The sequence below is a fragment of the Microcaecilia unicolor genome, chromosome 1 (genome assembly GCF_901765095.1).
Source record: "Microcaecilia unicolor chromosome 1, aMicUni1.1, whole genome shotgun sequence".
Lineage (NCBI taxonomy): Eukaryota > Metazoa > Chordata > Amphibia > Gymnophiona > Siphonopidae > Microcaecilia > Microcaecilia unicolor.
Window position 1 is genome coordinate 697,641,481 of NC_044031.1, and position 25,918 is coordinate 697,667,398.

The 25,918-nt window shown below is 43.3% G+C and overlaps 1 protein-coding gene across 1 annotated transcript in view; it reads right to left on the bottom strand.

Annotated features, from left to right (window-relative positions):
- The window catches only part of FAM189A1 (family with sequence similarity 189 member A1), an 842,971-nt gene that overhangs the window by 199,281 nt on the left and 617,772 nt on the right, over window positions 1-25,918 (bottom strand). The window contains exon 3 of the mRNA XM_030188559.1: window positions 9,409-9,519. Within this exon, the coding sequence (XP_030044419.1) occupies window positions 9,409-9,519 (111 nt within the window). The remainder of the gene's footprint in view (window positions 1-9,408; window positions 9,520-25,918) is intronic.

Below are 25,918 nucleotides of genomic sequence, written 5' to 3' on the forward strand. Positions count from 1 at the left end.
CCCCAACTGGAGTATTGTGTTCTATTTTGGAGGCCGTATCTTGCTAAGGATATAAAAAGAATTGAAGCGGTGCAAAGAAAAGCTACACGAATGGTATGGGATTTGCGTTACAAGACGTATGAGGAGAGACTTGCTGACCTGAACATGTATACCCTGGAGGAAAGGAGAAACAGGGGTGATATGATACAGACGTTCAAATATTTGAAAGTTATTAATCCGCAAACAAACCTTTTCCGAAGATGGGAAGGTGGTAGAACTAGAGGATATGAAATGAGATTGAAGGGGGGGCAGATTCAAAAAATGTCAGGAAGTATTTTTTCACGGAGAGAGTGGTGGATACTTGGAATGCCCTCCCGCGGGAGGTGGTGGAGATGAAAACGGTAACGGAATTCAAAAATGCGTGGGATAAACATAAAGGAATCCTGTTCAGAAGGAATGGATCCTTAGAAGCTTAGCCGAGATTGGGTGGCAGAGCCAGTGGTGGGAGGCGGGGCTAGTGTTTGGAAGGCGGGGCTAGTGCTGGGCAGACTTCTACGGCCTGTGCCCTGAAATGGCAGTTACAAATCAAGGTCAGGTATACACATAAAGTAGCATATATGAGTTTATCTTGTTGGGCAGCTTGGATGGACCGTGCAGGTTTTTCTCTGCCATCAGCTACTATGTTACTATCCTGCTTATTTTCGAAGGAGATCGCCGGCCATCTTCCAACACAAATCGGGAGCTGGCTGGCCATCTCCTGAACCCGGTCAAATCGGTATAATCGAAAGCTGATTTTGGGCGGCTCCAACTGCTTTCCATCGCAGAGCCGGCCAAAGTTAAAGGGGGCATTTCCACAGGGTATGGAAGGCGGGACGGGGGCGTGTTTATGAGATGGCCGGCTTCGGCCGATAATGGAAAAAAGAAGGCCGGCTCTGACGAGCACTTGGCCGGCTTCACTTGGTCCATTTATTTTTAGGACCAAGCCTCAAAAAAGTGCCCCAATTGACCACCGGAGGAAATCGGGGATCCTGGCATGTCAGGGGGACCAGGGCACTACAAATATTGGCTCCTACCATGACCAAATGCCTTGGATTTGGCTGGGTTTGAGATCACCAGCATTAGTTTCCATTATCGCCAGAAACCAATGCCGGCCATCTCTAAAGCCGGCCCAAATGCTGAGATTTGGCCACTCCAACCGTATTATTGAAACGAAAAATAGCCGGCTATCTTATTTCGACAATACGGTTGGGCCGCCACTTTACGGCGCCATTCAATTATGCCCTTCCACGTAAGTCCTGTCTGGTGTGTGTCAAAATATTTAATCATTTTGACTTCAAAGGTCTTGCATTACTGTATTGTTTTAAAGTTTCCTTTAAGTATTCTCACCATAAAATCATTAGTACAGTGTTCTGGTTTTGTAAAGGGCTGTCCCACAGAGGTAACATCTTGATTGCCACTGGCATTTTTCATATGATGTCTATGTAAATTAAATCTCTTCTTCAGCATCTGGCTTGTTTCTCCAGTATAACACCCTTCGTCATATTTTTTACACTGGATGACATATACTACATAGGAAGATGAGCATGTGAAGTATTCCTTTATGTTGAATATTTTTCCGTTGTGAAATGTTTTGGCAGCACCCCAATATGCTAACCTCTTTATGGATGAACTGGAAGAGACATTTCTGAATACATATCAGACCACACCCCTAATATACTACCGGTATATTGATGACATTGTTATGATTCAAAATTGACTACTCCCCAGAAAAAGTCACCACCTCTAATCTCCCTATCGGGAATGTAAATCAATTGAGGATAGTAAACCTCTCAAACTATCAATTATGATTGCATGAAGTCTCTGTACTTTCCAAAGGACTCTCATTTTGCCCATCCAGCAAGCTTGATGAAATTCAATTATACTCAGATCTGGAAGAATTCTTTAGAAAACTTCGCCTAAAGGTACATTTTCAGAATAAAGTAACACCAAACAGACTGGAACACAATTTTAAATGAAAGAACACATATTTCACCCCACCCCACAATGTGGACAAAACAATAAACTGACAAAAGTTTTAGATACAGGGTAAAATCACAACTTTCCAGCAAACAAAAGAAAGTCCTTTACAACCTTACTCCACCAGAAAGAGCAGCCGTAAGCAACCTACAAAACAACAACTGAAAGACCTTATCAGAACATTTCCTAAACAAGTACAGCCATATCTGAAGAAACTCATACCAAACCAGCCCTCTGTGGGGCAGTGGCGTAGCCACAGGTGGGCCTGGGTGGGCCGGGGCCCACCCACTTAGGGCTCAGGCCCACCCAACAGTAGCACACATTTAGTGGTAGTTGTGGGATCCCAAGCTTGGCCAGCTGAAGACTTCCTCCAGATAGTAACGAATATGCTACTCTCCATGATACCGGCACCTGCGTACGTTCAGTTTTCAGTGCATGCCTGCTGCAGACTGCCAAGGTGGAAAGAAGCGTTTTCCTACCAGCTGAGATATTTTTGGGGTGGTGGTTGGGGGGGGGGGGGAGAACAATTGGTGCTCACCCACTTCTTCCCTAGGCCCACCCAAAATCTGTTGTCTGGCTACGCCCCTGCTGTGGGGACATTCTACATGCTACCCAAAATCCACAAACCTGGAAACCCTGGCAGACCAAACATATCGGGTATTGGCACACTCATGGAGTAAATATCTGGACTTATAGAGGGAATTCTGAAACCTTTTGTGCAAAAGACAAACAGCTTCATTCAAGACACCACAGACTTTCTGAATAAATTGAAAAATATCAAGCAATTACCACTGGGTACCCTTCTGGTCACGATGGATGCAGAATCACTATACAGCAACATTCCCCATGCGGATGGCATAGTGGCATGTGAGAATCTCTTAAAAACATCCACACTGGACCATCAATACTCACCAGAAACTATTACAAAATTAATCAAATTTATTCTAACTTACAACTATTTCCACTTTAACAACGATAGCTACCTATAAATCATGGGTACTGCGATGGGCACCAGGGCAGCACCTCAATATGCTAACCTCTTTATAGCTGAACTGGAAGAGACATTTCTGAATACATATCAGACCACACCCTAAAATACTACCGGGGAGAGGAGGAGAGGGAGGGAGGGAGGGAGGGAGGCCTGGAACTCGGAGGGGAGGAGAGGGAGGGAGGGAGGGAGGGAGGTGGGTATGGAACTCGGAGGAGAGGGAGGGAGGGAGGGTGGGGGTATGGAACTCGGAGGAGAGGGGGGCCTGGAACTTGGATGAGAGGGAGGGGGCCTGGAACTCGGATGAGAGGGAGAAGAGGGGGGCCAGGAAATAGGAGGGAGGGGGAGGGAGGGGGCCTGGAACTCAGAGGAGAGGGGGGAGGAGAGGGAGGGGGAGGAGGAAAGGGGGGCCTGGAACTTGGAGGAGAGGGAGGGAGGGAAGGCTGGGGCCTGGAACTTGGAGAAGAGGGAGGGAGGGAGGGGGCCTGGAACTCGGAGGAGAGAGAGGGAGGGAGGGAGGCCTGGAACTCAGAGGAGAGGGGAGCCTGGAACTCAGAGGAGAGGGAGGGGGGCCTGGAACTCAGATGAGAGGGGAGGAGGGAGTGGGCCAAGCTGGAACTCGGAGAATAACCTTGCTAGCGCCCGTTTCATTTGTGTGAGAAACGGGCATGTTTTACTGGTATTAGCATAAGTTGGCATTTGCATGCTAACATTTAGGCACTACTGCTTTTGCCATGTCAATTACAGGTATAAATGCATGTACCTAAATGTACTTTAGCGTGCAAATCAGAGCAATCTATAAGTTATGAATATAATTGTTGGACATGCCCATGCCCCACTTCCAGCTACAGGCAGTGGTGTACCAAGGGGGGGTCCGCCCCGGGTGCACGCCGCTGGGGGTTACTTCCTGTTCCAGGGCAGAGGGAGCTGCAGCGAACAAACAAAGTTTAGCGAACTCGGAGGAGCAGGCACGCGCCACAGCACCCCCCCCCAGCAGCGTGCACCCGGGGGGGGGGGCGCATCAACGCTCTGCCCCGGGTGCCATCAAGTCCAGGAACGCCACTGGCTACAGGGGAACTTGTTATGGAACTCACTACCTGCTAACCTTACTAGCATGACAGTGAATGGCTCATTAACTAATTAGTTTGCATGTGAATCTGAGATCCTTGGGCGACAAATATAGAATCCACAGGTATGTGATAGAGGCTGATCGAATTTCAGTTTCAGTTTCTGATTTGGCACTGAAACTGGTCCAAAATTTGGGTTTGGATTTCAGCCGAAAATGCTAGTGCATTTTTGGCTGAAACAGAAACTTTCTCCCTCCACCCTCATGATCTTTCTTAAACCTCCCCTCCCCAGCAGAAGACAGGCCCACTGGCTGCAGCTTTCCTCTCCCGAGTACCCCCCTGGCGGCTACTCCCCCCTTCTGAGCCCCCTCAGCAGCAGCTCCCCCCACCCAAGCTTCCTCCTGAGCCTGCCTCTCTACCAGCAGCCCCCTCCTGGGCCTACCTTTTCATTGGTGCGTAGTTGGCACACGCCCAACTCTGAAAATAGCTTTTGGGACTTCTAGTGTGAGTCTCACAAGACTGCCATGGGAGGTCCCGGCAGCCATCTTGAGAACAGAACTAGCACAGGCAAGAACGATCCTGACTCACTCTTGTCCGTGCTGATTCCAATCTCAGGATGGCTGCCGGGACCTCCCAAAAGCCATTTTCTGAGCTGGGCGTGTGCCAACTACCCACCAATGAAAAGGTAGGCCCAGGAGGGGGCTGCTGGTAGAGAGGCAGGCTCAGGAGGAAGCTTGGGTGGGGGGAGCTACTGCTGGGGGGGCTCAGAAGGGGGGAGTAGCCGCCAGGGGGGTGCTCGGGAGAGGAAAGCTGCAGCCGGTGGGAAGGAGAGGGAAGGTGCTGTCAGGGGTGGTGCTCAGGAGGGGGAAGCTGCCACTGGGTCTGAGTCCAGGTGGCAGTTTAATAATGTACTGAAACTGAGCAGCCAATTTCAGTCGCAGATACTGATTTCTGTCGAGCTCAAGAAAGCAAATTGTGTGCTAGAGTTCTAGACTAACTGTAAAAGTCATGTGCATAAATTCTAGTATCCTAAAACTTACACAAATTGTTGCCTAACTTTAAACAAATGAGGGAGTTACATGTCTATGTCAGCACAAGTGAGTCCTGCTTATTTCTTTTGGAGTCCAGTAAATATGATTTACAAGGGCAAGTTTATTTTAAGTAAAAGACGTTTCTCTCACGAGGGCACAGATTGATAAATATTTCATGAATAGGATTCAAAGACCAAATCAACATTCATTAGTTCAAAGTAAGTACTGGTGCATTAATCATTATTTCCTTCCTTTTAAAAATAACCCTGATTAATTTTGATGCTCCTAAATTTAGTAGTTTGAATTCAGCTATAACAGAGAAACCATTTAATATCCTCCTACATCTAAATACGACTGAATTTAGTTTGGTTTCTCATCACAGAGAATCACATCAAAAATAATTCCAAAGTCAGCCAGGTAGTTAAATGACAGATATTCTTGGAGGAGCTCAGCATATGCCAAAAGATTTTTTGGTGTTTACATCAAGTGTTCTGCCTGATATTTTTTTGAGGTGCCTTTCTACTAAGTTGTGCTCGTAAATGGTTTTAGTGCATCCTACCACAGGACTTTCCTATGCACTGACCCCATTTCTAGTGCAGCTGTAAATTCAGCCTTTTAAAATTACTTCATTTTCTGGCCCAGTGCTACTGTTAGCATTACTGCATGGGAGCCCTCATTGCCTCCTATTTAGGAGACACAAAGGGCTTAGGAGGAAGTAAGATCTCCTACATTGATAGGGAGATGATCAAAGGTAAATGCAGGCACTAGAGGCCACTAGCGCCCATATTTACCTGCGCAGAGTAATCAGAGGGCTCTAGCGCGCAAACAACGAGCATGCCAGGGAATACTGATATTCCCCCCCTCGTGATCAGAGAACTACACTCTGATCCTCCCGCACCCCATACCAGTTCAGAGCTGGAGTTAGAGTTAAGGGGAAAGGCTTCCCCCTGCTCTGATAAGGCAGCCAGGGCTATGAGTGTCAACTCCGGTGGTCCAGTGGATCCCCAGACCTCACACGCAGATAAAATCCATCCTGGTGTTCCAGTGGGACTCTGACCTCACTCCCACCCTGGCCACCACAGCAGGTCCAGAATGACCTGCAACAGGAGGCCCAACTTGATCCGCCACCACCGAAGAGCTTTCCCTGGTGGGTTAGTGGTAGAGGGATTCCCCCAACCCAACCCCCCTCCCCATTACCTTAGAAGTTGGAGGAGGAAGAGGAGGAGCGACTAGCACTCTCTCCTTCTTGGCGGCTGCCACCTAAAAATGGCGGCACCCTGCCCAGTGCATCATGGGATGCATGGGGCGGGGTTTAACTTCATCATAACGGAGAAATTCCCTTATATGGATGTGAAACCCCGCCTTATGCATCCCATGATGCACAGGGCAAGGAGCCAACATTTTGAGGTGGCACCCACCAAGGAGGAGGAAGTGATGGTTCCTCCTCCTCCATCTTCTAAGGTACTGGGGAGGGGGTTGGGTTGGGGGAATCCCTTTACCACTAGCCCACCAGGGAAAGCTCTTCGGTGGTGGAGGATCAAGTTAGGTCAGAAAGATCCTTCCACCACCACTAGCCCACCAGGAAAAGCTTTTCAGTGGGATCAAGTCACAACTTTTGAACGTATGCACCAGGCGCCATCTGCCCGCTTTGCTCTCTCATGATTGAAGCTAATAGCGCATATCATTTGCATACTATTAGTTTCCATCATGAGGGATTTAGGTCACGGCGCTGCTGTGGCGGTAAAACTCCAGTGCTGTTCCATGCAGCACTGGAGTTTTGTTCATCGGAGCCTGAGTTAGCATTATTCCGTTAACACATGCTAATGTCAATACGCTAGCTGAATAGCGCTTTCACTCCTATTCTCCACCCCTGAAATGCCCCCTCTCAAAAACATTTTAAACATATCTCATGTGGTTAGCACGCGCAAATGTCAAAGCTAATGCAAAATGCTTTACTGTGTCTTGATTAGGCTATTTTTCCTACGTTAAACGCACATTAATGCTTAATACAATTTAGCAAAAGGGTCCCTAAGTGATTATTTTAAATATTGCTAGTTAAGTTGCTGGATTATTTTTGTTGCTTTTAGAGAATGGGAATTTTAAGATGCGTGTTTTCTTAGATTTGCCTAGTTTTAATGCTAGAGGTTTAAAGGGGAAGTGTGGGTTCAGCTTGGGGAGAGGAAGTCTGATGTTGGAAGGATATTGGGGGGAACTGTCCAGAGGGAGCAGGGGAAGATATGCCCCGGAAGAGGGGGGCTCAGATAAGTGGGCTGATCCAATGCTGTGCCTTGATCTATTTTTTGATACCAGGACAGCACTAGGGCCCATATTATATGCAGTGGCAGGTAGCATGGGTGTCCTGCTTTATCTGCCAGGGCATGTAATATGGCTCATAATCACTTTTAAAATCTGTTTTGAGAGGGTACTTGGGGGTATTGAGTACCAGCATCTTTTCCATTGTCTGCTAAAACTGACCCATGGTCCCCAAGTTTTAATGAAAGAGCTCAGGTTCTACATACAAATTCTGACTGGTTGCAGGAGGCCTGGCTATTGTGGGGTGGGTTCTTCAGTGATCACCCCAACCCTCAAGGGTGGCCTGGCATTTGAGTACCGGTACCTTTTTCGCTAAAAAAACACACTGCGTTAGGTGTTTGCCTTGTGTGCTAAATGCAGGTAGATGCTGGGCATGGCCCCTGCATTCACCACACAGACTTTGCACTTACTGCACCTTAAGCTTTGTAATTAAGATGTGTTAAGTGCAAAAATCTACTGCATTTTAGTAAAAGGGCCCTTTAGCGTTCTGAATTAAACTGCCTAGGATTCTGGAGTAGAGTGCTGCATAAAAGCTTACAGATCTCAAGTCATTCTTGGCATCTCATTACAAGCTGAGGTAATCTTTTGGCTTCTGCATCAAGTGCCCTGTCTGCATGGCAGGTACAACCCCACAACCTTACTAGGCAGACTTGATGGGTCACGCTGGCCTTTATTTGCCATCATCTATTATGTTACTATTGGAAAGGATAAACATGCCATTGTCTTAGTATTGCTATATGTAATACCTTTAGAATGCATAGTGAGATGAAGAACATCTGTTCGGAAAACAATTATTACATTCAGTTAGCTAACAAAAATGCAATAATATGTTTTCATGTATTTGCTTGTCTAGTAGTTATGGGAGGACTGATCACTGTAGCAAGGATCCGGCCCACGATACTGAGCTGGATGTGGTTTCAAATCCTTTTATGGTTTATAGTAAGGTCTCATAAGTACATAAGTAATGCCACACTGGGAAAAGACCAAGGGTCCATCGAGCCCAGCATCCTGTCCACGACAGCGGCCAATCCAGGCCAAGGGCACCTGTCGAGCCTCCCAAACGTACAAACATTCTATACATGTTATTCCTGGAATTGTGGATTTTTCCCAAGTCCATTTAGTAGCGGTTTATGGACTTGTCCTTTAGGAAACCGTCCAACCCCTTTTTAAACTCTGCTAAGCTAACCGCCTTCACCACTTTCTCCGGCAACGAATTCCAGAGTTTAATTACACGTTGGGTGAAGAAAAACTTTCTCCGATTTGTTTTAAATTTACTACACTGTAGTTTCATCGCATGCCCCCTAGTCCTAGTATTTTTGGAAAGCGTGAATAGACGCTTCACATCCACCTGTTCCACTCCACTCGTTATTTTATATACCTCTATCATGTCTCCCCTCAGCTGTCTCTCCTCCAAGCTGAAAAGCCCTAGCCTCCTTAGTCTTTCTTCATAGGGAAGTCGTCCCATCCCCGCTATCATTTTAGTCGCCCCTTCGCTGCAACTTTTCCAATTCTAACATCATGTACTATACTATCTGTCCAATATTCAAAGCGATTTAAGCGGGCAGGAGAGCCTCCAGCCTGCAGCTGCCTAACTACCGATATTCAGTGGCACTTAAAGGCAATGGGTGAAGTGGGCAGGTCAGGGGCGGAATAGGAGGTGGAATTGGAGAGGAGCTGGCAGTTATGTGGGTGCTGGCAATTTTCAATGCCAGCACCCATATAGCTTAACTAGGCAAATTTAGGTATAAGGTATAGCTGTGTGCCTTTCATACAGCCTCTCTGAGGTTGGGTTATGAGAAGTCCTGTGGGAATAAATGAAGAAAAATGTTGCAATGCATTCAAGAAAACACCAGAACCCAACTTAACGCAGTTCACTGCCCTGTCCTGTGGTTTGGTATAAATAAGAATTTCTATTTGCCATGCTGCAAGATAAAATACAATTGTAATGACTTGGCCTCAAAAATACAATCACAACTCCTGTTCTCTATTGAAAAGTGTGGATTTCATTACTTACCAACTGACAGCCTTCAAGTGAGTTCACCAACTGAGCATTTTGACAAGAGAGAATGGAACCAGCCAAATTCAGCATCACACACACTGCAGAGAGCAGCATGAAAAAGGTTATCTAGAAGAAAAGTAAATAGCACACAAATTACTCATTCAAAACAAAATGGAGGGAAAAGAGTTTTCCTTTGCATTATACGATGATTTCAACTTCTGAAATTATTAAAGGGCCCTTTCACTAAAGTTCATTAAGCACTTAGGACTAGATTCAGCAAATCGCGCCCAAATGTGGGTGCTGAAAAAAATGCACACTGAGTGCTATTCTATAAATGGTGCTCCAAATTCGACACCATTTATACTAGCGTGTAGGTTGGGATCCACGCACCTGACTTTTGGGCACAAGGATTTATATAAACTGAAACCTGGTGTAACATTTTAAGCATGGATCCCCCAAATTCTATAATACTGTGCGCATCTTTAGTGACCGCCCTTGATCCAGCCATGGCCACGTCCCTTTTCAGTTGCACGCTGAAAAACTTACATGCTCATCTTTATACAATAATGCCTAGAAAAATGGGCACATACATCCAAATTGTTGCCAATTAACACCAATAACTGTTAGCACCCAAGTATTAGCACTAATTGGCTCATTACTCAATTAAATTGCATGCCCAAATTTGCGTGCACAATTTTGAGCACCATTTATACAATTTGGGGATTAATGTGCAGTTACACATGGAAACGGGCTACCACACAGTGGCATTAAAGGATTTTGCGGTAAGTTCCCTGTTAACAAGCAGTACACTCCGCATTACTTAATTTTTCTAATTTGCTATGTCAGGGGTCATGGCATGACTGGTAAGTGGGTGTGCATGTGTTAGCCAACTAGTGTGTGCTAATTGGCACTTTAAGGTGGGAACAACATTAGAAAAAGCTGGTTCCACCCCTTACTGGTTGCCACGTAAAATTTGCAGCTACTTTGCGGTATATTCCTGCATAAAGCTGTGGTAAGAACAAATTTTACCATAGTTTAGTAAAAGGGCTCCTAAATGGACAAAAAACTTAAGGGTCTGCTTTGTACTTTGTGGTAAAGGTTTGCAGTTACCGTGCATTAGTAACTAAATGTAATGCACTTTAACTGCAAAACCTGTGTGGTAACTGTTGGGGATTATAGTCAGTATGTCTGATTTATAGATCTTCTAAATTTGATAGGATAACACCACTGTATTTAGAACTTTATTGGTTATCAGTTAGCAGTCTAATCACTTTTAAAATCTGTTCATTGGTTCTTTTAATAGTTTTAGGATAAACACCAGATTACATGTCTCAACTTACTGATCTACTAATTAGAATCTCTGAGGTTTTTGCAAGATCCTATATGATATTACATTATCCTCATTCCAAGAAGGTCAAATATAAAGATCATTTGCAGCTAGTTTTTATCAAGCCAGCCATTGGTGGAATTTACTACTGTTATTCATTAGATCTGAATCAAATCATAGTTATTAAAAAAAAGATGTTACAGACCTACGTATTTGGTAAGTTTGTGATATGAGTTTTTGCTATATGTAGGCGTTACTGTTGGCGTTACTGTTGGTAACTGCAGCACAGATGGAACAGTACAATACAATATGATATTTCCAACCTGCAATAACCTCAAGATAGTTTGATGCGGTTTACAATCTAAGGAGATCATGCATACTTGGGAAAGTTTACAATTGCAAAACAGAAAAGAATTATCCAACAACAGTAACACCGGCATTTAGCAAAAGCTTTCTCACGTATTCCTGATCTCTTTAGATTTCAGTTATCACACAAGGTAGACATTCACTGCACAACAAATGCACTAGTAGACAGTATGGTAAGGGCATCTATGCTATGTCCTGATGCATTTACCATGGCTCTGCATTCGATTAAACTGGCTAAATGAAAGAAATTTGTTAAATCCATATCAGTCTAGTTTCCAACCTGAATATGGTATGGAAATACTTTTATATCCTTGATGATGATCTCTACAGAAACCTTGATGAAGGATCTGCCTTGACTCTAGTGCTGCTGGATTTCTCAGCAGCCTTCATCACTATAGACCATAATATCATGCTTACACAGCTGATGGAAACAGGTATCAGTAGCACAATATTTGCATGATTCAAATCCCATTTGTCAGACAGACAACAATCATTTCTGTTCAACAACAGCTTGGTCACGGAAATGTAAGGTACCACAGAGATCCATACTGTCACCTACTTTATTGAATATCTATGTCAAGTTTCTAGCTGAGCTGTTTTGGTTGATGGACACAAAATTCTACATCTATGCCGATGATACGCAGCTACTCATACCCATTGAACCAGATCTACCCAGAGCTTTGAGTAAATTGGCTGCCTGTCTAACAACAACTCAGGAATAGGCCACAATCAAAAAACTCTACCTGAACTCAAATAAAACAGAGATTCTGTGGGTTCCTAATAGTGGAAGAGGGTCAAATATGTTAGTTACATGTTTGTGAGGAACGGTGGTTGAGTATGTCGAGGCTTTCAATGAAGGAAGAGCATTTTAATTGGGAGCTAGTTGCCTGTCCGTGGAAAGAAAGATTGAATGTAGATTAGTGGTGAAAATCTAGTTAATAGGAATTGTCTGATTAACATGTCAAGCTTGGAGACTTCCCGAGTCTTCATAGAAGAACTTTATGAAGAAGAAAGCTTTAAGTTGTTTTCAGAAGATTGAGTCTCATATCGAAAATAAGAGTCTTATCACAGTGGTCTATGCCATGATAACATCATGGCTAGATCACTAACATCCTGTACATTGGTCAAAACAAAAAGAGTTTGTATCAACTCCAACTAATTCAGAATGCTAAAGCATGACTGATAGAGGGTAGCAAGTGGTATGACCACATCACACCCTTCCTGCCAAAACTACACTGGCTATAAGTACCCAACAATGCCAAATTTACAACTGTATCTTTGATTTTCAAGGTCCTCAGACACAATAGGTCACAACAGTCAAAGAAACAGCCCCTTTCCTCCTAATTCTATACAAGTCACCAAAAATTGTGTACACAAATTTGGGTATGTGACCAATTTGTACAGACAATTTAATTGAATAACAAGCTAATTAGCACTAATAATTGGCTTTTTAACAAGCAATTATTGGCATTAATTAGATTTAATTGAAATTTATGCATAATACAAAAAAGAGGATGTGGAAATTGGTGGGACATGAGCAGAATGGGGGTGTTCCTAAAATTAGCGCATGTTGTTACAGAATAATGGGGATACGTGCCTAATGTAGATGTGTACATTTACACCATGTTTCACCTGGTGCAAATGGCCTTGCCTAAAGTTAGGCACGATTCCTGGGCCTAAGTGCTATTCTATAAACCATGCCTAACTTTAAGCGCAGCTTATAGAATAGCATTTTTTTTTGGTGATGATTTTTTTGGTGCCTTATATAGAATCTAGCCCATAATGCCATTGAGGCCTCTAAAGTCCTCTCCAAAAGCATCACTACATGTACTCTGGTCATATGGAATTGTATGATATGATATGATACCCCTCAGCAAGCTTTCCTGGGAAAGCTCCACACTCTGGAAGAGGACCTACACCTAACTCAACTACCTCTACTTTAGGATGCAGGGAAAAGCCCAGATCTTCTTCAATGCCTTTAATACATGTAGGGACTGGCTATCCACTCAATCTACATCTGGACTAGCTTGCCCCACACCTTGTACCTAAGACTAGTTCCACATACCTTATTCAACTGTATCTACAATTTACCTTCAATTTAGTCACCCATCTGTTTACCCCAATTTTGTTCTACTCATCTTGTCTGGCTGTCTCACATGTCTATATACCTCAATTGCACTTGCCCCCTCGGCTGCTTATTAAGATGTTTCATTGTATTGTACTTACATTATGAGCATCATATCTATGTTATTTGAATGCTCTACTGTGTGCTTATTAAGGTCTGTCATTTGTATTGTGCTGACATCATAAATATCCTATCTGGGCCTGATATTCAGCCCATGGCAGACAGCAGTTTATAAGCTGCTCACAGCCGTGGGCTGAAATAATCCCAGAAATTCAATGCAGAGTCATGTCTGACTTCTGGCACTGAATATCTGGGTATCTGTGGTCACCAAAACTCAGACTGGTGTACAGTAAAGTACAGCTGTTTTGCTGTCCTAACTTTATCCATTTACTTAGCCATGTACTCCCTAATTCTATAAAAAGAGGGCAAAAATTGCGCACACAAATTTAGGCATATGCCCAATTTGCATGTGCAATTTAATTAAATAACTGAAGTAATTAGCACCAATAATTGGATTTTTATCAAGCAATTATTGGCACTAATTTGATTTCATTGGAATTTACATGCGTAAATGGGAGGGTCATGGGTGGAATGAGGGTGTTCCTAGCATTTACGTGTGTTGTTATAGAATAATGGGGATACACACCTAGTTTAGGCATGTACATTTGCACCATGTTTTAGGTGGTGCAAATGGCCATGCCTAAAGTTAACACAATTCCCGGGCACAAGCGCTATTCTATAAACCAAACTTTAAGTGCAGCTTATAGAATAGTGCTTGTTTTCAGCATCGATTTTTTTTCAGCACCATAAATAGAATTCACCCCTTAGTGGACTGAATATTGCCAATAACTGGCTAAGTTGCAGCTCTGCCCAAACTCCCGGTTAGGGAATGGTTTGTTAGAGCTGATATTTAGTGGCACTAACCAGTTAAGTACTGCTGAATATAGAGTGAGGTGAGGTGTAACCAGGTGCAAGCCTCTCATTATATTTCCTCTACTAGCCTTATGATGTCGTCATCATCATTATGTTATGATTGGCAGGAGTGGTGCTCTGAAGGCAACTCCAGCTGTGGTGAACTAAGGCTGGTGCCAGGCAGACTTTTACTGTCTGTGTCCCGAAAATAGCAAAGAAAGATCAGGATCAAGTATATGTACTTTATACCACATTCATTGTTGGTTTAATAATGAATTGATAATGAATGTGTCTGTTGGGCAGACTTCCATTGTCATCTACTCTGTTATTATCGCTGCAGAAATCTAGCTCAAGAGATATTTAAAAGATGCATGTTAGAAATGAAAAATAAATAAAACAAATAATGCATTGTTTTATTTATGGTATAGACCTCTTATACTTGACCTACAGTAACTTAAGAACTCTTTATCAGGCTTATTTTCAAAAGAGAAGGACGCCCATCTTTCGACACAAATCAGGAGATGGGCGTCCTTCTCCCAGGGTCACCCAAATCGGCATAATCGAAAGCCGATTTTGGGCGTCCCCAACTGCTTTCCGTCACAGGGACAACCAACGTTCCCGGGGGCGTGTCAGAAGCGTAGCGAAGGCAGGTCTTTGGCGTGCCTAACACATGGGCGTCCACGACCCATAATGGAAAAAAAAGGGTGTCCCTGATGAGCACTTGGACGACTTTACTTCTTACGACCATGCCACAAAAAGGTACTCGAACTGACCAGATGACCACCGGAGGGAATCGGGGATGACCTCCCCTTACTCCCCCACTGGCCCCCTCCCACCAAAAACATCTTTAAAAATATTTTTCGCCAAACTCAAATATCATACCCAGCTCCATGAGAGAAGTATGGAGGTCCCTGGAGCAGTTTTAGTGGGTGCAGTGCACTTCAGGAAGGCGAACCCAGGCCCATCCCCCCCACCTGTTACACTTGTGGTGGTAAATGTGAGCCCTCCAAAACCCACCAGAAACCCACTGCACCCACATCTAGGTGCCACCCTTCACCCATAAGGGCTATGGTAGTGGTGTACAGTTGTCGGGAGTGGGTTTTGGGGGGCTCATCACACAAGTTAAGGGAGCTATGTACCTGGGAGCTTTTTCTGAAGTCCACTGCAGTGCCCCCTAGGGTGCCCGGTTGCTGTCCTGGCATGTCAGGGGGACCAGTGCAGTATGAATGCTGGCTCTTCCCACGACCAAAGGGCTTGCATTTGGTCATTTCTGAGATGGGTGTCCTCGGTTTCCATTATCGCCGAAAATCAGAAACGACCAAGTCTAAGGACGACAATCTCTAGGGATGACCTAAATGTCAAGATTTGGGCATCCCCGACCGTATTATCGAAATGAAAGATGAACGCCCATCTTGTTTCAATAATACAGGTTTCCCCGCCCCTTCACCGAAACGTCCTGCGAGGATGTCCTCAGGAAAACTTGGACGCCCCTTTCGATTATGCCCCTTAGTATGTTCTAATTTTTGCATATTGACACGGAGTTTTCTGATTACTCTCACAAAAGGTTCAAGCAGTGCAGATGATCCTTGAGCATTTTCTTTTTAATGCAGAACAAGTGAAATCATTTAAACAGCATGCTGCATATGGTGATACGCTAGGTATGCAGGGAAGGGGAGAAAAAAAAGCAGAAGAGGGAAAATGAGAAGTGAATACTGGCAAAGTGAAAGTGAGGGTACAAGAAAGGGGAAGAACATGAATGAAATTGTCTAAAGAAGTGGAGAAGTGGCCTACTGGAATGGAGGAGTGGCCTAATGATTAGTGCAGCATGCTTTGATCCTGGCAACCTGGGTTAAATGCCCATTACAACTTGTGACCTTGGGCAAACCATTTAACCTCTATTGCCCCAAATACAAAAACTTAGATTGTGAGCCTCTAGGGACAGAGAAAGTACCTGCATATAATGTGTACAGGCTGTGTATGTCTAGCAGCACTATAGAAATGATTAGTAGTAAAGGAACTGTTCTTCTCATTTACTGATATAGTACCTGCCTGCCTTCGAGCCAAACATATGGAAGGTAACATCTTAAAATGCTACAGTGAGATTTCAAGGACAACACACAGGAAAATAAATGAACATACATAAGAAGACTGAACTTCATAAAGATCATTTTTTCCTTCCTCATTCAGGGGCCCTTTTACAGAGGTAGAAACTAAACAGCCAAAAGCTCTTGTTCTAAAAGGCAGTTATTTTCTGTTCCTTGGCAGCTGGAGAGGTAGCACATCCAGCGACCTCAATTAAGTGTTAATTAAGGTGTGGGGAAGTAGAATATTTGCATAGGTTGCTGAGTCAGCTTCAAAGAGCCTGTTTAAAAAAGGTCCCTTAAATTCAAAACTTTATAAAGAGGAAAAGTCCCACTGAACTTTCTTTCTGAGAAGTTCTGAGAGAAGAGGACATTTCTCTGGTAAGTGAACACTATTTTGATCTGAGCTTTGGGGACTTAAAGATTGGGATTTAAAGGAGGAATTGTAGGTAAGTGATAGGCAAAATAAAAATATAAAAAGCAAATTTTATCAACTAATCTCCATAGTCTTTTCTACTTAGTTTAAAAACTTTGTACCATAGCATTAACAAACTAAACTAGATGTGTGTGCCCGATGCAAAGAGCTCTCTTGAGGCCAGAGTTGCAGACTTGGTGGAGCTGAGGGAGACAGAGAGGTACATAGAGGAGACCTACAGGGATGTTTCAGAGAAGTTCCACCTCCAGTCTTGTAACCCCTGTGCTACCTTGGAGGAGGGAGGTCTCCTAGAAGGAGAGCATCACCCGGGTGAAGTAGGAAGTACTCCTGTAGCCAGGACCTGCCCACCAGGGGATGTACTATCCTCTCGCACCGAGGATATATCGCTTAAGTGCTGCCCAGGAGGGAAAGGTTAGGACAGCTGTTGTAGCTGGTGATTCGATCATTAGGCATATAGATAGCTGGTGGATGTGAGGATCGCCTGGTGACTTGCCTGCCTCGTGCAAAGGTGGCGGACCTCACGCATCACCTACATAGGATTTTGGATAGTGCTGGGAGGAGCTGGCTGTCTTGGTACATGTGGGTACCAGTGACATAGGAAAATATGGGAGAGAGGTTCTGGAAGCCAAATTTAGACTCTTAGGTAGAAAGCTCAAATCCAGATCCTCTTAGCATTTTCTGAAATGCTACCCGTTCCACGCACAAGGCCCAAGAGATAGGCAGTCTCAATACGTGGATGAGACGCTGGTGAAGGGAGGAGAGTTTTAGATTTGTTACGAACTGGGCAACATTCTGGGGAAGGGGGAGCCTATTCCAAAAGGATGGGCTCCATCTTAACAAGGGTGGGACCAGGCTGCTGGCATCGGCATTTAAAAAGGAGATAGAGCAGCTTTTAAACTAGAAACAGGGGGAAGGCCGACAGTCACTCAAAAGCGCATGGTTCAGGATAAGGTATCTTTCAAAGATATCACCAAAACAGGGAAGACAGGGTATCCTGATAGTGAGGTGTAGTAGATCAGGTGTCCTTAAATAAACATAAAACTCAGACAAAAGATTGCAAATTAATACTGTCAAGTACTAAGCATGATGTAAATAGGAACAACAAACATAGTTTGGAATGTCTATATGTGAATGCCAGGAGCCTAAGAAATAAGATGGGAGACCTGGTGGAAGGAGGATAACCAGTGAGACACTGTCATACCGGGGTACAAATTATATCATAGTGATAGGGTGGATCAAATTGGTGGAGGGGTAGCATTGTATATTAACTAGAGCCTTGAATCAAATAGATTGAAAATTCTGCAGGAAACAACACACTTCTTGGAATCACTGTGGATTGAAATTCCATGTGTAAAGGGGAAAAGGATAGTGATAGGAGTGTACAACCATCCGCCTGGCCAGGATGAACAGACGGATGCAGAAATGTTAAAGGTAATTAGGGTCGCAAACAAACTGGGCAACACAATAATAATGGGTGATTTCAATTACCCTGATATTGACTGGGTAAATGTAACATCGGGGCATGCTAGGGATGTAAAATTCCTTGATGAAATCAAGGACAGCTTTATGGAGCAGCTGGTACAGGAGCCAACGAGAGAAGGAAAAATTCTAGTCCTTAGTGGAGTGCATGATCTGGTGCAGGAGGTACTAGTGCTAAGGCCACTTGATAACAGTGATCAGGATTTGATATTAGCTTTGAAGTAAGAATACATAGGAAATCAAATACATTAGCGTTTAACTTTAAAAAAGGAGACTATGATAAAATGAGAAGAACGGTGAAAAAAAACTTAGAGGAGCCACTGTGAGGGTCAAAAACTTACATCAGACGTGGATGCTGTTCAAAAACACCATCATGGAAGCCCAGGCCACATATATTCCACATATTAAAAAAGGAGGACAGAAGACCAAAGAACAGCTGGCGTGGTTAAAAAGTGGGGTGAAGAAGGAGTCGACTGAAAATAATAAGAAACAGCAAAAGGAATGTCAAGTCAAATGCAAAACGCTGATAAGGAAGGCTAAGAGGGACTTCGAAAAAAAGATTGTGTTGGAAGCCAAAACACATAATAATTTTTTTTTAGGTATATTAAAAGCAGGAAGCCAGCAAAAAATCAGTTGGACCGCTAGATGGCTGAGGAGTAAAAGGGGCGATCAGGGAAGACAAAGCCGTAGCGGAGACATTAAATGAATTCTTTGCGTCGGTCTTCACCAAGGAAGATTTGGGTGGGATACCGGTGCCAGAAATGGTATTCGAAGCTGACGAGTCGGAGAAACTTAATGAATTCTCTGTAACCTGAAGGATGTAATGGGGCAGTTTTACAAACTGAAGAGTAGCAAATCTCCTGGACCGGATGGTATTCATCCCAGATTATTGATAAAAAATGAGCTTGCGGAGCTATTGTTAGTAATATGTACTTTATCCTTAAAATCAAGCATGGTACCGGAAGATTGGAGGGTGGCCAATGTAACGCCGATTTTTAAAAAAGGTTCCAGAGGAGATCTGGGAAATTATAGACCGGTGAGTCTGATGTCGGTGCCGGGCAAAATGGTACAGACTATTATTAAGAACAAAATTACAGCACATATTCAAAAGCATGGATTAATGAGACAAAGTCAACATGGATTTAGTGAAGGGAAATCTTGCCTCACCAATCTACTACATTTCTTTGAAGGGGTGAACAAACATGTGGATAAAGGTGAGCCGGTTGATATTGTGTATCTGGATTTTCAGAAGGGGTTTGACAAAGTACCTCATGAAAGACTCCAGAGGAAATTGGCGAATCATGGCATAAGAGGTAGTGTTCTATTGTGGATTAAAAACTGGTTAAAAGATAGAAAACAGAGAGTATGGTTAAATGGTCAGTATTTTCAATGGAGAAGGGTAGTTAGTGGGCTTCCCCAGGGGTCTGTGCTGGGACCACTGCTTTTTAACATATTTATAAATGACCTAGAGATGGGAGTAACTAGTGAGGTAATTAAATTTGCTGATGACACAAAGTTATTCAAAGTCGTTAAATCTCAGGAGGATTGTGAAAAATTACAAGAGGACCTTACGAGACAGTGCATCTAAATGGCAGATGACGTTTAATGTAAGCTAGTGCAAAGTGATGCATGTGGGAAAGAGGAACCCGAATTATAGCTACGTCATGCAGGGTTCCACATTAGGAGTTACGGACCACGAAAGGGATCTAGGTGTTGTCAATGATACGTTGAAACCTTCTGCTCAGTGTGCTGCTGCGGCTAAGAAAGCAAATAGAATGTTAGGTATTATTAGGAAAGGAATGGAAAACAAAAATGAGGATGTTATAATGCCTTTGTATCGCTCCATGGTACGACCGCACCTCAAATATTGTGTTCAATTCTAGTCGCCGCATCTCAAAAAAGATATCGTGGAATTAGAAAAGGTGCAGAGAATGGCAACGAAAATGATAAAGGGGATGGGACGACTTCCCTATGAGGAAAGGCTAAAGTGGCTAGGGCTCTTCAGCTTGGAGAAAAGGCGGCTGAGGGGAGATATGATAGAGTTCTATAAAATAATGAGTGGAGTTGAATGGGTAGATGTGAAGCGTCTGTTCACGCTTTCCAAAAATACTAGGACTAGGGGGCATGCGATGAAGCTACAATGTAGTAAATTTAAAACGAATCTGAGAAAATCTTTCTTCACTCAACATGTAATTAAACTCTGGAATTCAATGCCAGAGAATGTGGTAAAGGCGGTTAGCTTAGCAGAGTTTAAAAAAGGTTTGGACGGCTTCCTTAAGGAAAAGTCCATAGACCATTATTGAATGGACTAGGGGAAAATCCACTATTTCTGGGATAAGCAGTATAAAATGTTTTGTACTTTTTTGGGATCTTGCCAGGTATTCGTGACTTGGATTGGTCACTGTTAGAAACAGGGTGCTGGGCTTGATGGACCTACGGTCTTTCCCAGTATGGCAATACTTATGTACTTATGAACACGAGTTTACTGCTTGCTTTTCTGAGACTACTGCAGGCCCAACATGGCCGCCGGCAGTAGACCTGCCCCTAACAAGCACCATTTCCGGGAGTAAAAGATAACTCCCACGTGCTGCCCAGTTACCGCCAGGTTAGCGCGGGAGCCCTTATCACCACATGAATGGGTAGTTGTGAGGGATCTCTGTCGCATGGCCATGCGGTAAGAGTTCTCTTACCGCATGGCCATGTGTGTCTGTGGTCTTTTTATCCACTGCGGTAAAAAGGGTCTTCGCATGTGGGAAAAACAGCCTCCGCCTCCAGTGGGGGGCCCTTTTTCCTGCAGCTTGGTAATAGGAGCCCTCAGTTTTTTTCTCTTTCCAATTTCCTTTCTCCAACATGGTTTTATCATTAAAATGTGCATCTTCAGTTTTCACAATTTTGCCCTTGTTGCCGCCTCTGTCTTTCACAGGTGTTTCACTTTATATTACTGTTTTAATACCAGCTGCTATTTAGAATGGCAGGCAGCAAATAAAACCTGACACTTTGCAGCTTCTAAATTATATCATGTTTGAATTTTAATACAATAATTTAATGGCCAAGTCCTATGCTAATCAGAACTGAATTACTAAAAACATTGGGGACAAGTATTGTCTGTTTCATCTCCCCCCCCCCCCCCCCAAACTCTCTGTGGGGAAAAGTAATAAAACAGGCACCAATGTCCTTTAAGCAGCCTAAACCAAACTGTAGCTTGAAAAATGAGCACCATAGATATCAGCCTTCCTTAGGAACAATGTTCGAATATTATTTAATCATATGTTACATAGGAATGCAGTGTGGTGGCTAATAAATCAATAGTCCAGGCAAGCTGCGGACACCTGTACAAATGTTGTATTTAAACTGCAGAGAATTAGCAGGCAATTAAAATAATGCTAGAAACACTTGAATTAGGATAAGAATTGCTTTATTTAATTGGATTAGGGTTTCACTTTTTCAAGAGGCTTTTTTGCCTTGTACTGTAGAACCCTAAATAAACATAGCTGTCATTGTATTAATTTAATATTCCTCTGCTGCTATGTAATGAGATGGGATAAATCTCAAGTATCTACAGTAAAACATTCTTCAAGACCTCACTCATCATAGCTCTATTTTCTTGAGTCTTGAGATCTGCACTATACACTGTCATTGATGAATGTTTCACCGCTGATGTAAAGTGAAAGTGAAAATATGAATCCAAAATTTGGAGGGTCATGATAATGCCATTGGTTACATGCTGATTTCAGACTGAGAAGAATTTTCCAAGTCATTTTCATGGCCTTCCCTTGGTATAGCCACAAGTATGGAAGTTGTTCCATACAACATGTGCTTTTAGCAGCATTTAGATGAAACTGAAATATAACACACATAGGGCAAGATTTACTAAAGTGTGCAATAGTGCATAATAACATGCATTAATGCAACACTATTTACCAGAAATTTCACTTTATGTAACAAGACCTATATATTAAGGAGGTAATTCTTTAAGGAGCCACCTAGATTTAGACAGCATAAATGTGAGTAAATGGTGGCATTTCAGCCATTTACATGCGTAAGTGGCCACTTACATGCACAAATTACCTCATAAAATACTGACTAGCATAAAAGCATGCACCATGATTTGATGGTGCATATTTTGTTGGTGGACATGTGCATGGCCAGAGCATGGATGGAGTGTGCAAATAAATGACAGTACTCTATAATTTATGTGCATTCAGGCTAACATCTTTGTGCAGCGATAGGGCTGGTTTGATTGTGCCTTCAAAGCATGTTTTTTGCCACTTGTGTCAGTATTCTAGAAAGAAAAACAGGCACCTATTTTTCTGCATAGAATTGGTATGAAATAGGTGTCTGTTTATCAGTGTGTTTTTTTTCTAATGAAAAAGATGCTGGTACTCAAATGCCAGGCCATCCTTCAGGGGTGGGGTGATCACTGAGGGACCCATCCCACAATAGCCAGGCCCCCTGCAACCAGTCACAGAATCTATGACAAGGCAGAATTGTTTTATAGAGCCTGAGCTCTTTCATTAAAACTTGGGGATCATGGAAAAGGTGCCGGTACTCAGTACCCCAATTTACGTCCTCAAAAAAGCCCTGCTGTTTACCCTCTTATCCTAGATTATCTGTGATAGAATTACTCTCTTTCAGTGTTAGTGTGTTCTAGTGCACTTCAGTAAATCTAAACCATAGATTACTCTTGCAACATTAACAGTATACCCACGCAAAAACCAGGTTGAAACTTCCATGGGTACTTGGTACCTATGTCAATTTTCAAATTATGCATGCATCTTCTTTCCAAATTGGAGCAAAGTTCACAGGTAAAAGGTACCTGTAGACTTTGGTCGAACGGTGACAGTTTGAAGATTGTCATAAGCAAATAATGGCAAGCCTTTGTGGTCAATTTTTATATGGCGAATATCGTATCTAATGTTTTAAAAATTAGGACTAGCAAATTCAACATTGTGATGAGTAGAATAGGGATAAGCAGTAATGCTCTATAATGTTCGTGCCCATTGATAAATATCTAATATTTTTCTTTATATATATTGAAGAAAGTGAGGAGTGGGAACAGAATCAGGCTCTTCAAAACATTTACATTATACATGCTAATCCGTAGACAAAAGATTTCAAAAGATAAGAAAATATACCCTTACTCCAAGTTCCACTTTTTTGTGCATTCCTTTGTTGCCAACAGAACACTTCTCTGAATTGTTGTTCATAACAGAGTAGCTGACACAGGGCCCTGTTTATTAATGTGCACTAGCTTTTTTAGCGCGCATTAAACGCTAGAGATACCCATTTATTCCTATGGATGTCTCTAGTGTTAGTGCATGCAAATTTTTAGTGTGTGCTGTGACAAATATGAGGGGCCAGGCAGATCTAGAACCCAGGAAGCCGGAACGAGACGCTGGAAAGGCAGACATTTGAGGGAACTATTGAAGGACTACAGCTCCCAGCTTCCTCAGGGAGGATCACCTGACTCCTCTAGAATGGTTAACCCACACCACAATGACCAGAATTCTCGGAAGGGGGCACAAGACTCTCTTAGAGAGGGGAAATAGGACTACAAATCCCAGGTTCCCAAGGGAGAGTCCCATGACCTCTTTGAGCAAGCTAATGCTAAGGATTATGAACAGCTGCAAGGGGAGGAAGGACAAATAGAGCCCATGGAGTGGTTACTAGTGGAATGGATTGCAGAGACTCTAGAGGTGAATCATGTGGGGGCTGAAATAGAGCCCATGGATACTTCTGCCCTAGCAGTAAAGAGTGGGAAATCTAAGGATTTGTTAGCAACTTTGGTGGGGAGTTTGATGCAATACATAGATAGATAGCTTAATAGAAACCCCTGAGTAGGTTTCATGAAAATGTAGCTGAAGCCTGTCACTGAATCCAAGTGTGATCCATGGGGAGGATACCAGAAGTTTAATTGGTGTGAAAGGGTGGGGGTCCCCTTTTCTCAGGCATTGGCTGAGGGGAGGGCAAAGAAGGCTTGGGTTTAGAAGAAATCAAAATTGCTGAATGAACTTTTGGGGAATCCTCTGCATTTGATTTTGATGAATGAACTTCTGAGATTGCCTTGGGATTTGGAGAGGAGCAGGGGAACTGAGGACGGGGCGGCTGTCAGTACAAAAAGAGTCTTCCTTCTTGTTTGAATCCCCGTTTATAAGATAAACTGTAAGTGGCTGATGCTCCGAGCGAACTGAGCTTTTGGAGGCATATAGTCTTGGAGGAAACTGTTTCAATAAAACAAGGGAAAACTTTGTGTTTCATAGGAGCTGCTGAACCATTGGGAGTTTCCTAGAAAACCCGGTATGGAGCTGTGCTCTGGGACTGGACAAGGTACAGCAGCACAGCCAAGCTGCGGAGAAGTGGTGACAGTGCTAAAAACGCTAGCACGCTTACAGCACAGCTTAGTAAACAGGGCCCATAATTACAAATTGTTTAGGAATCATTTTTACTTTCCTATTATACCTTTTTCACTTTTACAACAAGCAGTAAAGGCTAATTCATTGGGAGACCCTTTTACAAAGATGCGTAAGGGTCTACGCAGGTGCGGCACACACAAAATCGGCATTACAACATGGCTAGCAAGTGTGCCTGGAAGTAATTCCGAGTTTGGCATGCACCAAAAACAAGCAGTAGAAAATAATTTTCTATTTTCTACTGTGGGGGCGTTCCCAGCGGTAATTGCCAGTTGGCGTGCGCTGGATGGTTAAGTCAATGGGTGATGTTAAGGGCTCAGGACATAAATAGACACTCGCTGGTTTTCATTTTGCTGCATGTCCATTTCTGGCCCAAAACAACCCCTTTTTCCCAGATGCGCTGGAGAAATGGTCCAGCGCATGTCCAATACACACGCCCACACTACCACAGGCCACTTTTTGGAACGCCTTTGTAAAAGGGCCCCTGGATACCTGGACCTGTAAGACAATCAGAAGATCTTACAAATATCTATATACAAAGTGTTGGGGTAAAACCTGGCTCTGGATTACCAAGATGGATGTCTCTAGCATTTACTGCACGCTTATTTTTAGTGCGCACTAAAAACACCAGCGCGCCCTTGTAAAAGACCCCCTTAACACTGAGTTTACCATGCAGCAACTGCTAGAATACCTCACAAGTCTTCACCACAGTTGTGCATTAGCTGTTATTGCACGATAAACCGCGTGTTTAGTGCTTAATGCACTTTACTAAAAGGGCCCCTAAATCATCTTATCAACCAAAATATGGATATTGCGTATAAAGTATGTTCAGAACAAATTACAAAGCCTAGTTCAACATTATAAACTAGACAGAAGAATGAAGTAAATTTAGGGGTCCTTTTACAAAGATGCGCTGAAAAATGACTTGCGGTAGTGTAGGCGGGGGTTTTGGTCATGTGCCGATTCATTTTTTTAGAACGCCTGTAAAAAAAGGCCTCTTTTTTTTGCCAAAAATGGATGTCCATTTTGGGTCTGAGACCTTATCACCAGCCATTGACCTAGCGGTAAAGAATCTGGGCGGTAATGACCTACGTGTGTCAAATGCCACTTGGCGCACATCCATTATGTGCGCCAGAAAATAAAAAACATTTTTCACACGTGTAGCGGATGTGCACCAAAATTGAAATTACCACAAGGGCCACACGGTAAGCAGGCAATAACTCTAATTTGGCGCGCGTTTGGCCCACGTAGGCGCCTACGCAGCTTAGTAAAAGGGCCCCTTACTTAATCATAGGAACATCTATATATATAAAACTCACCCTCAACGTTCTATTGTCTGCTGACGTCACTGAAGCCAAGGTTCGTATGTTCGAAGCTCTGAAGCCACAA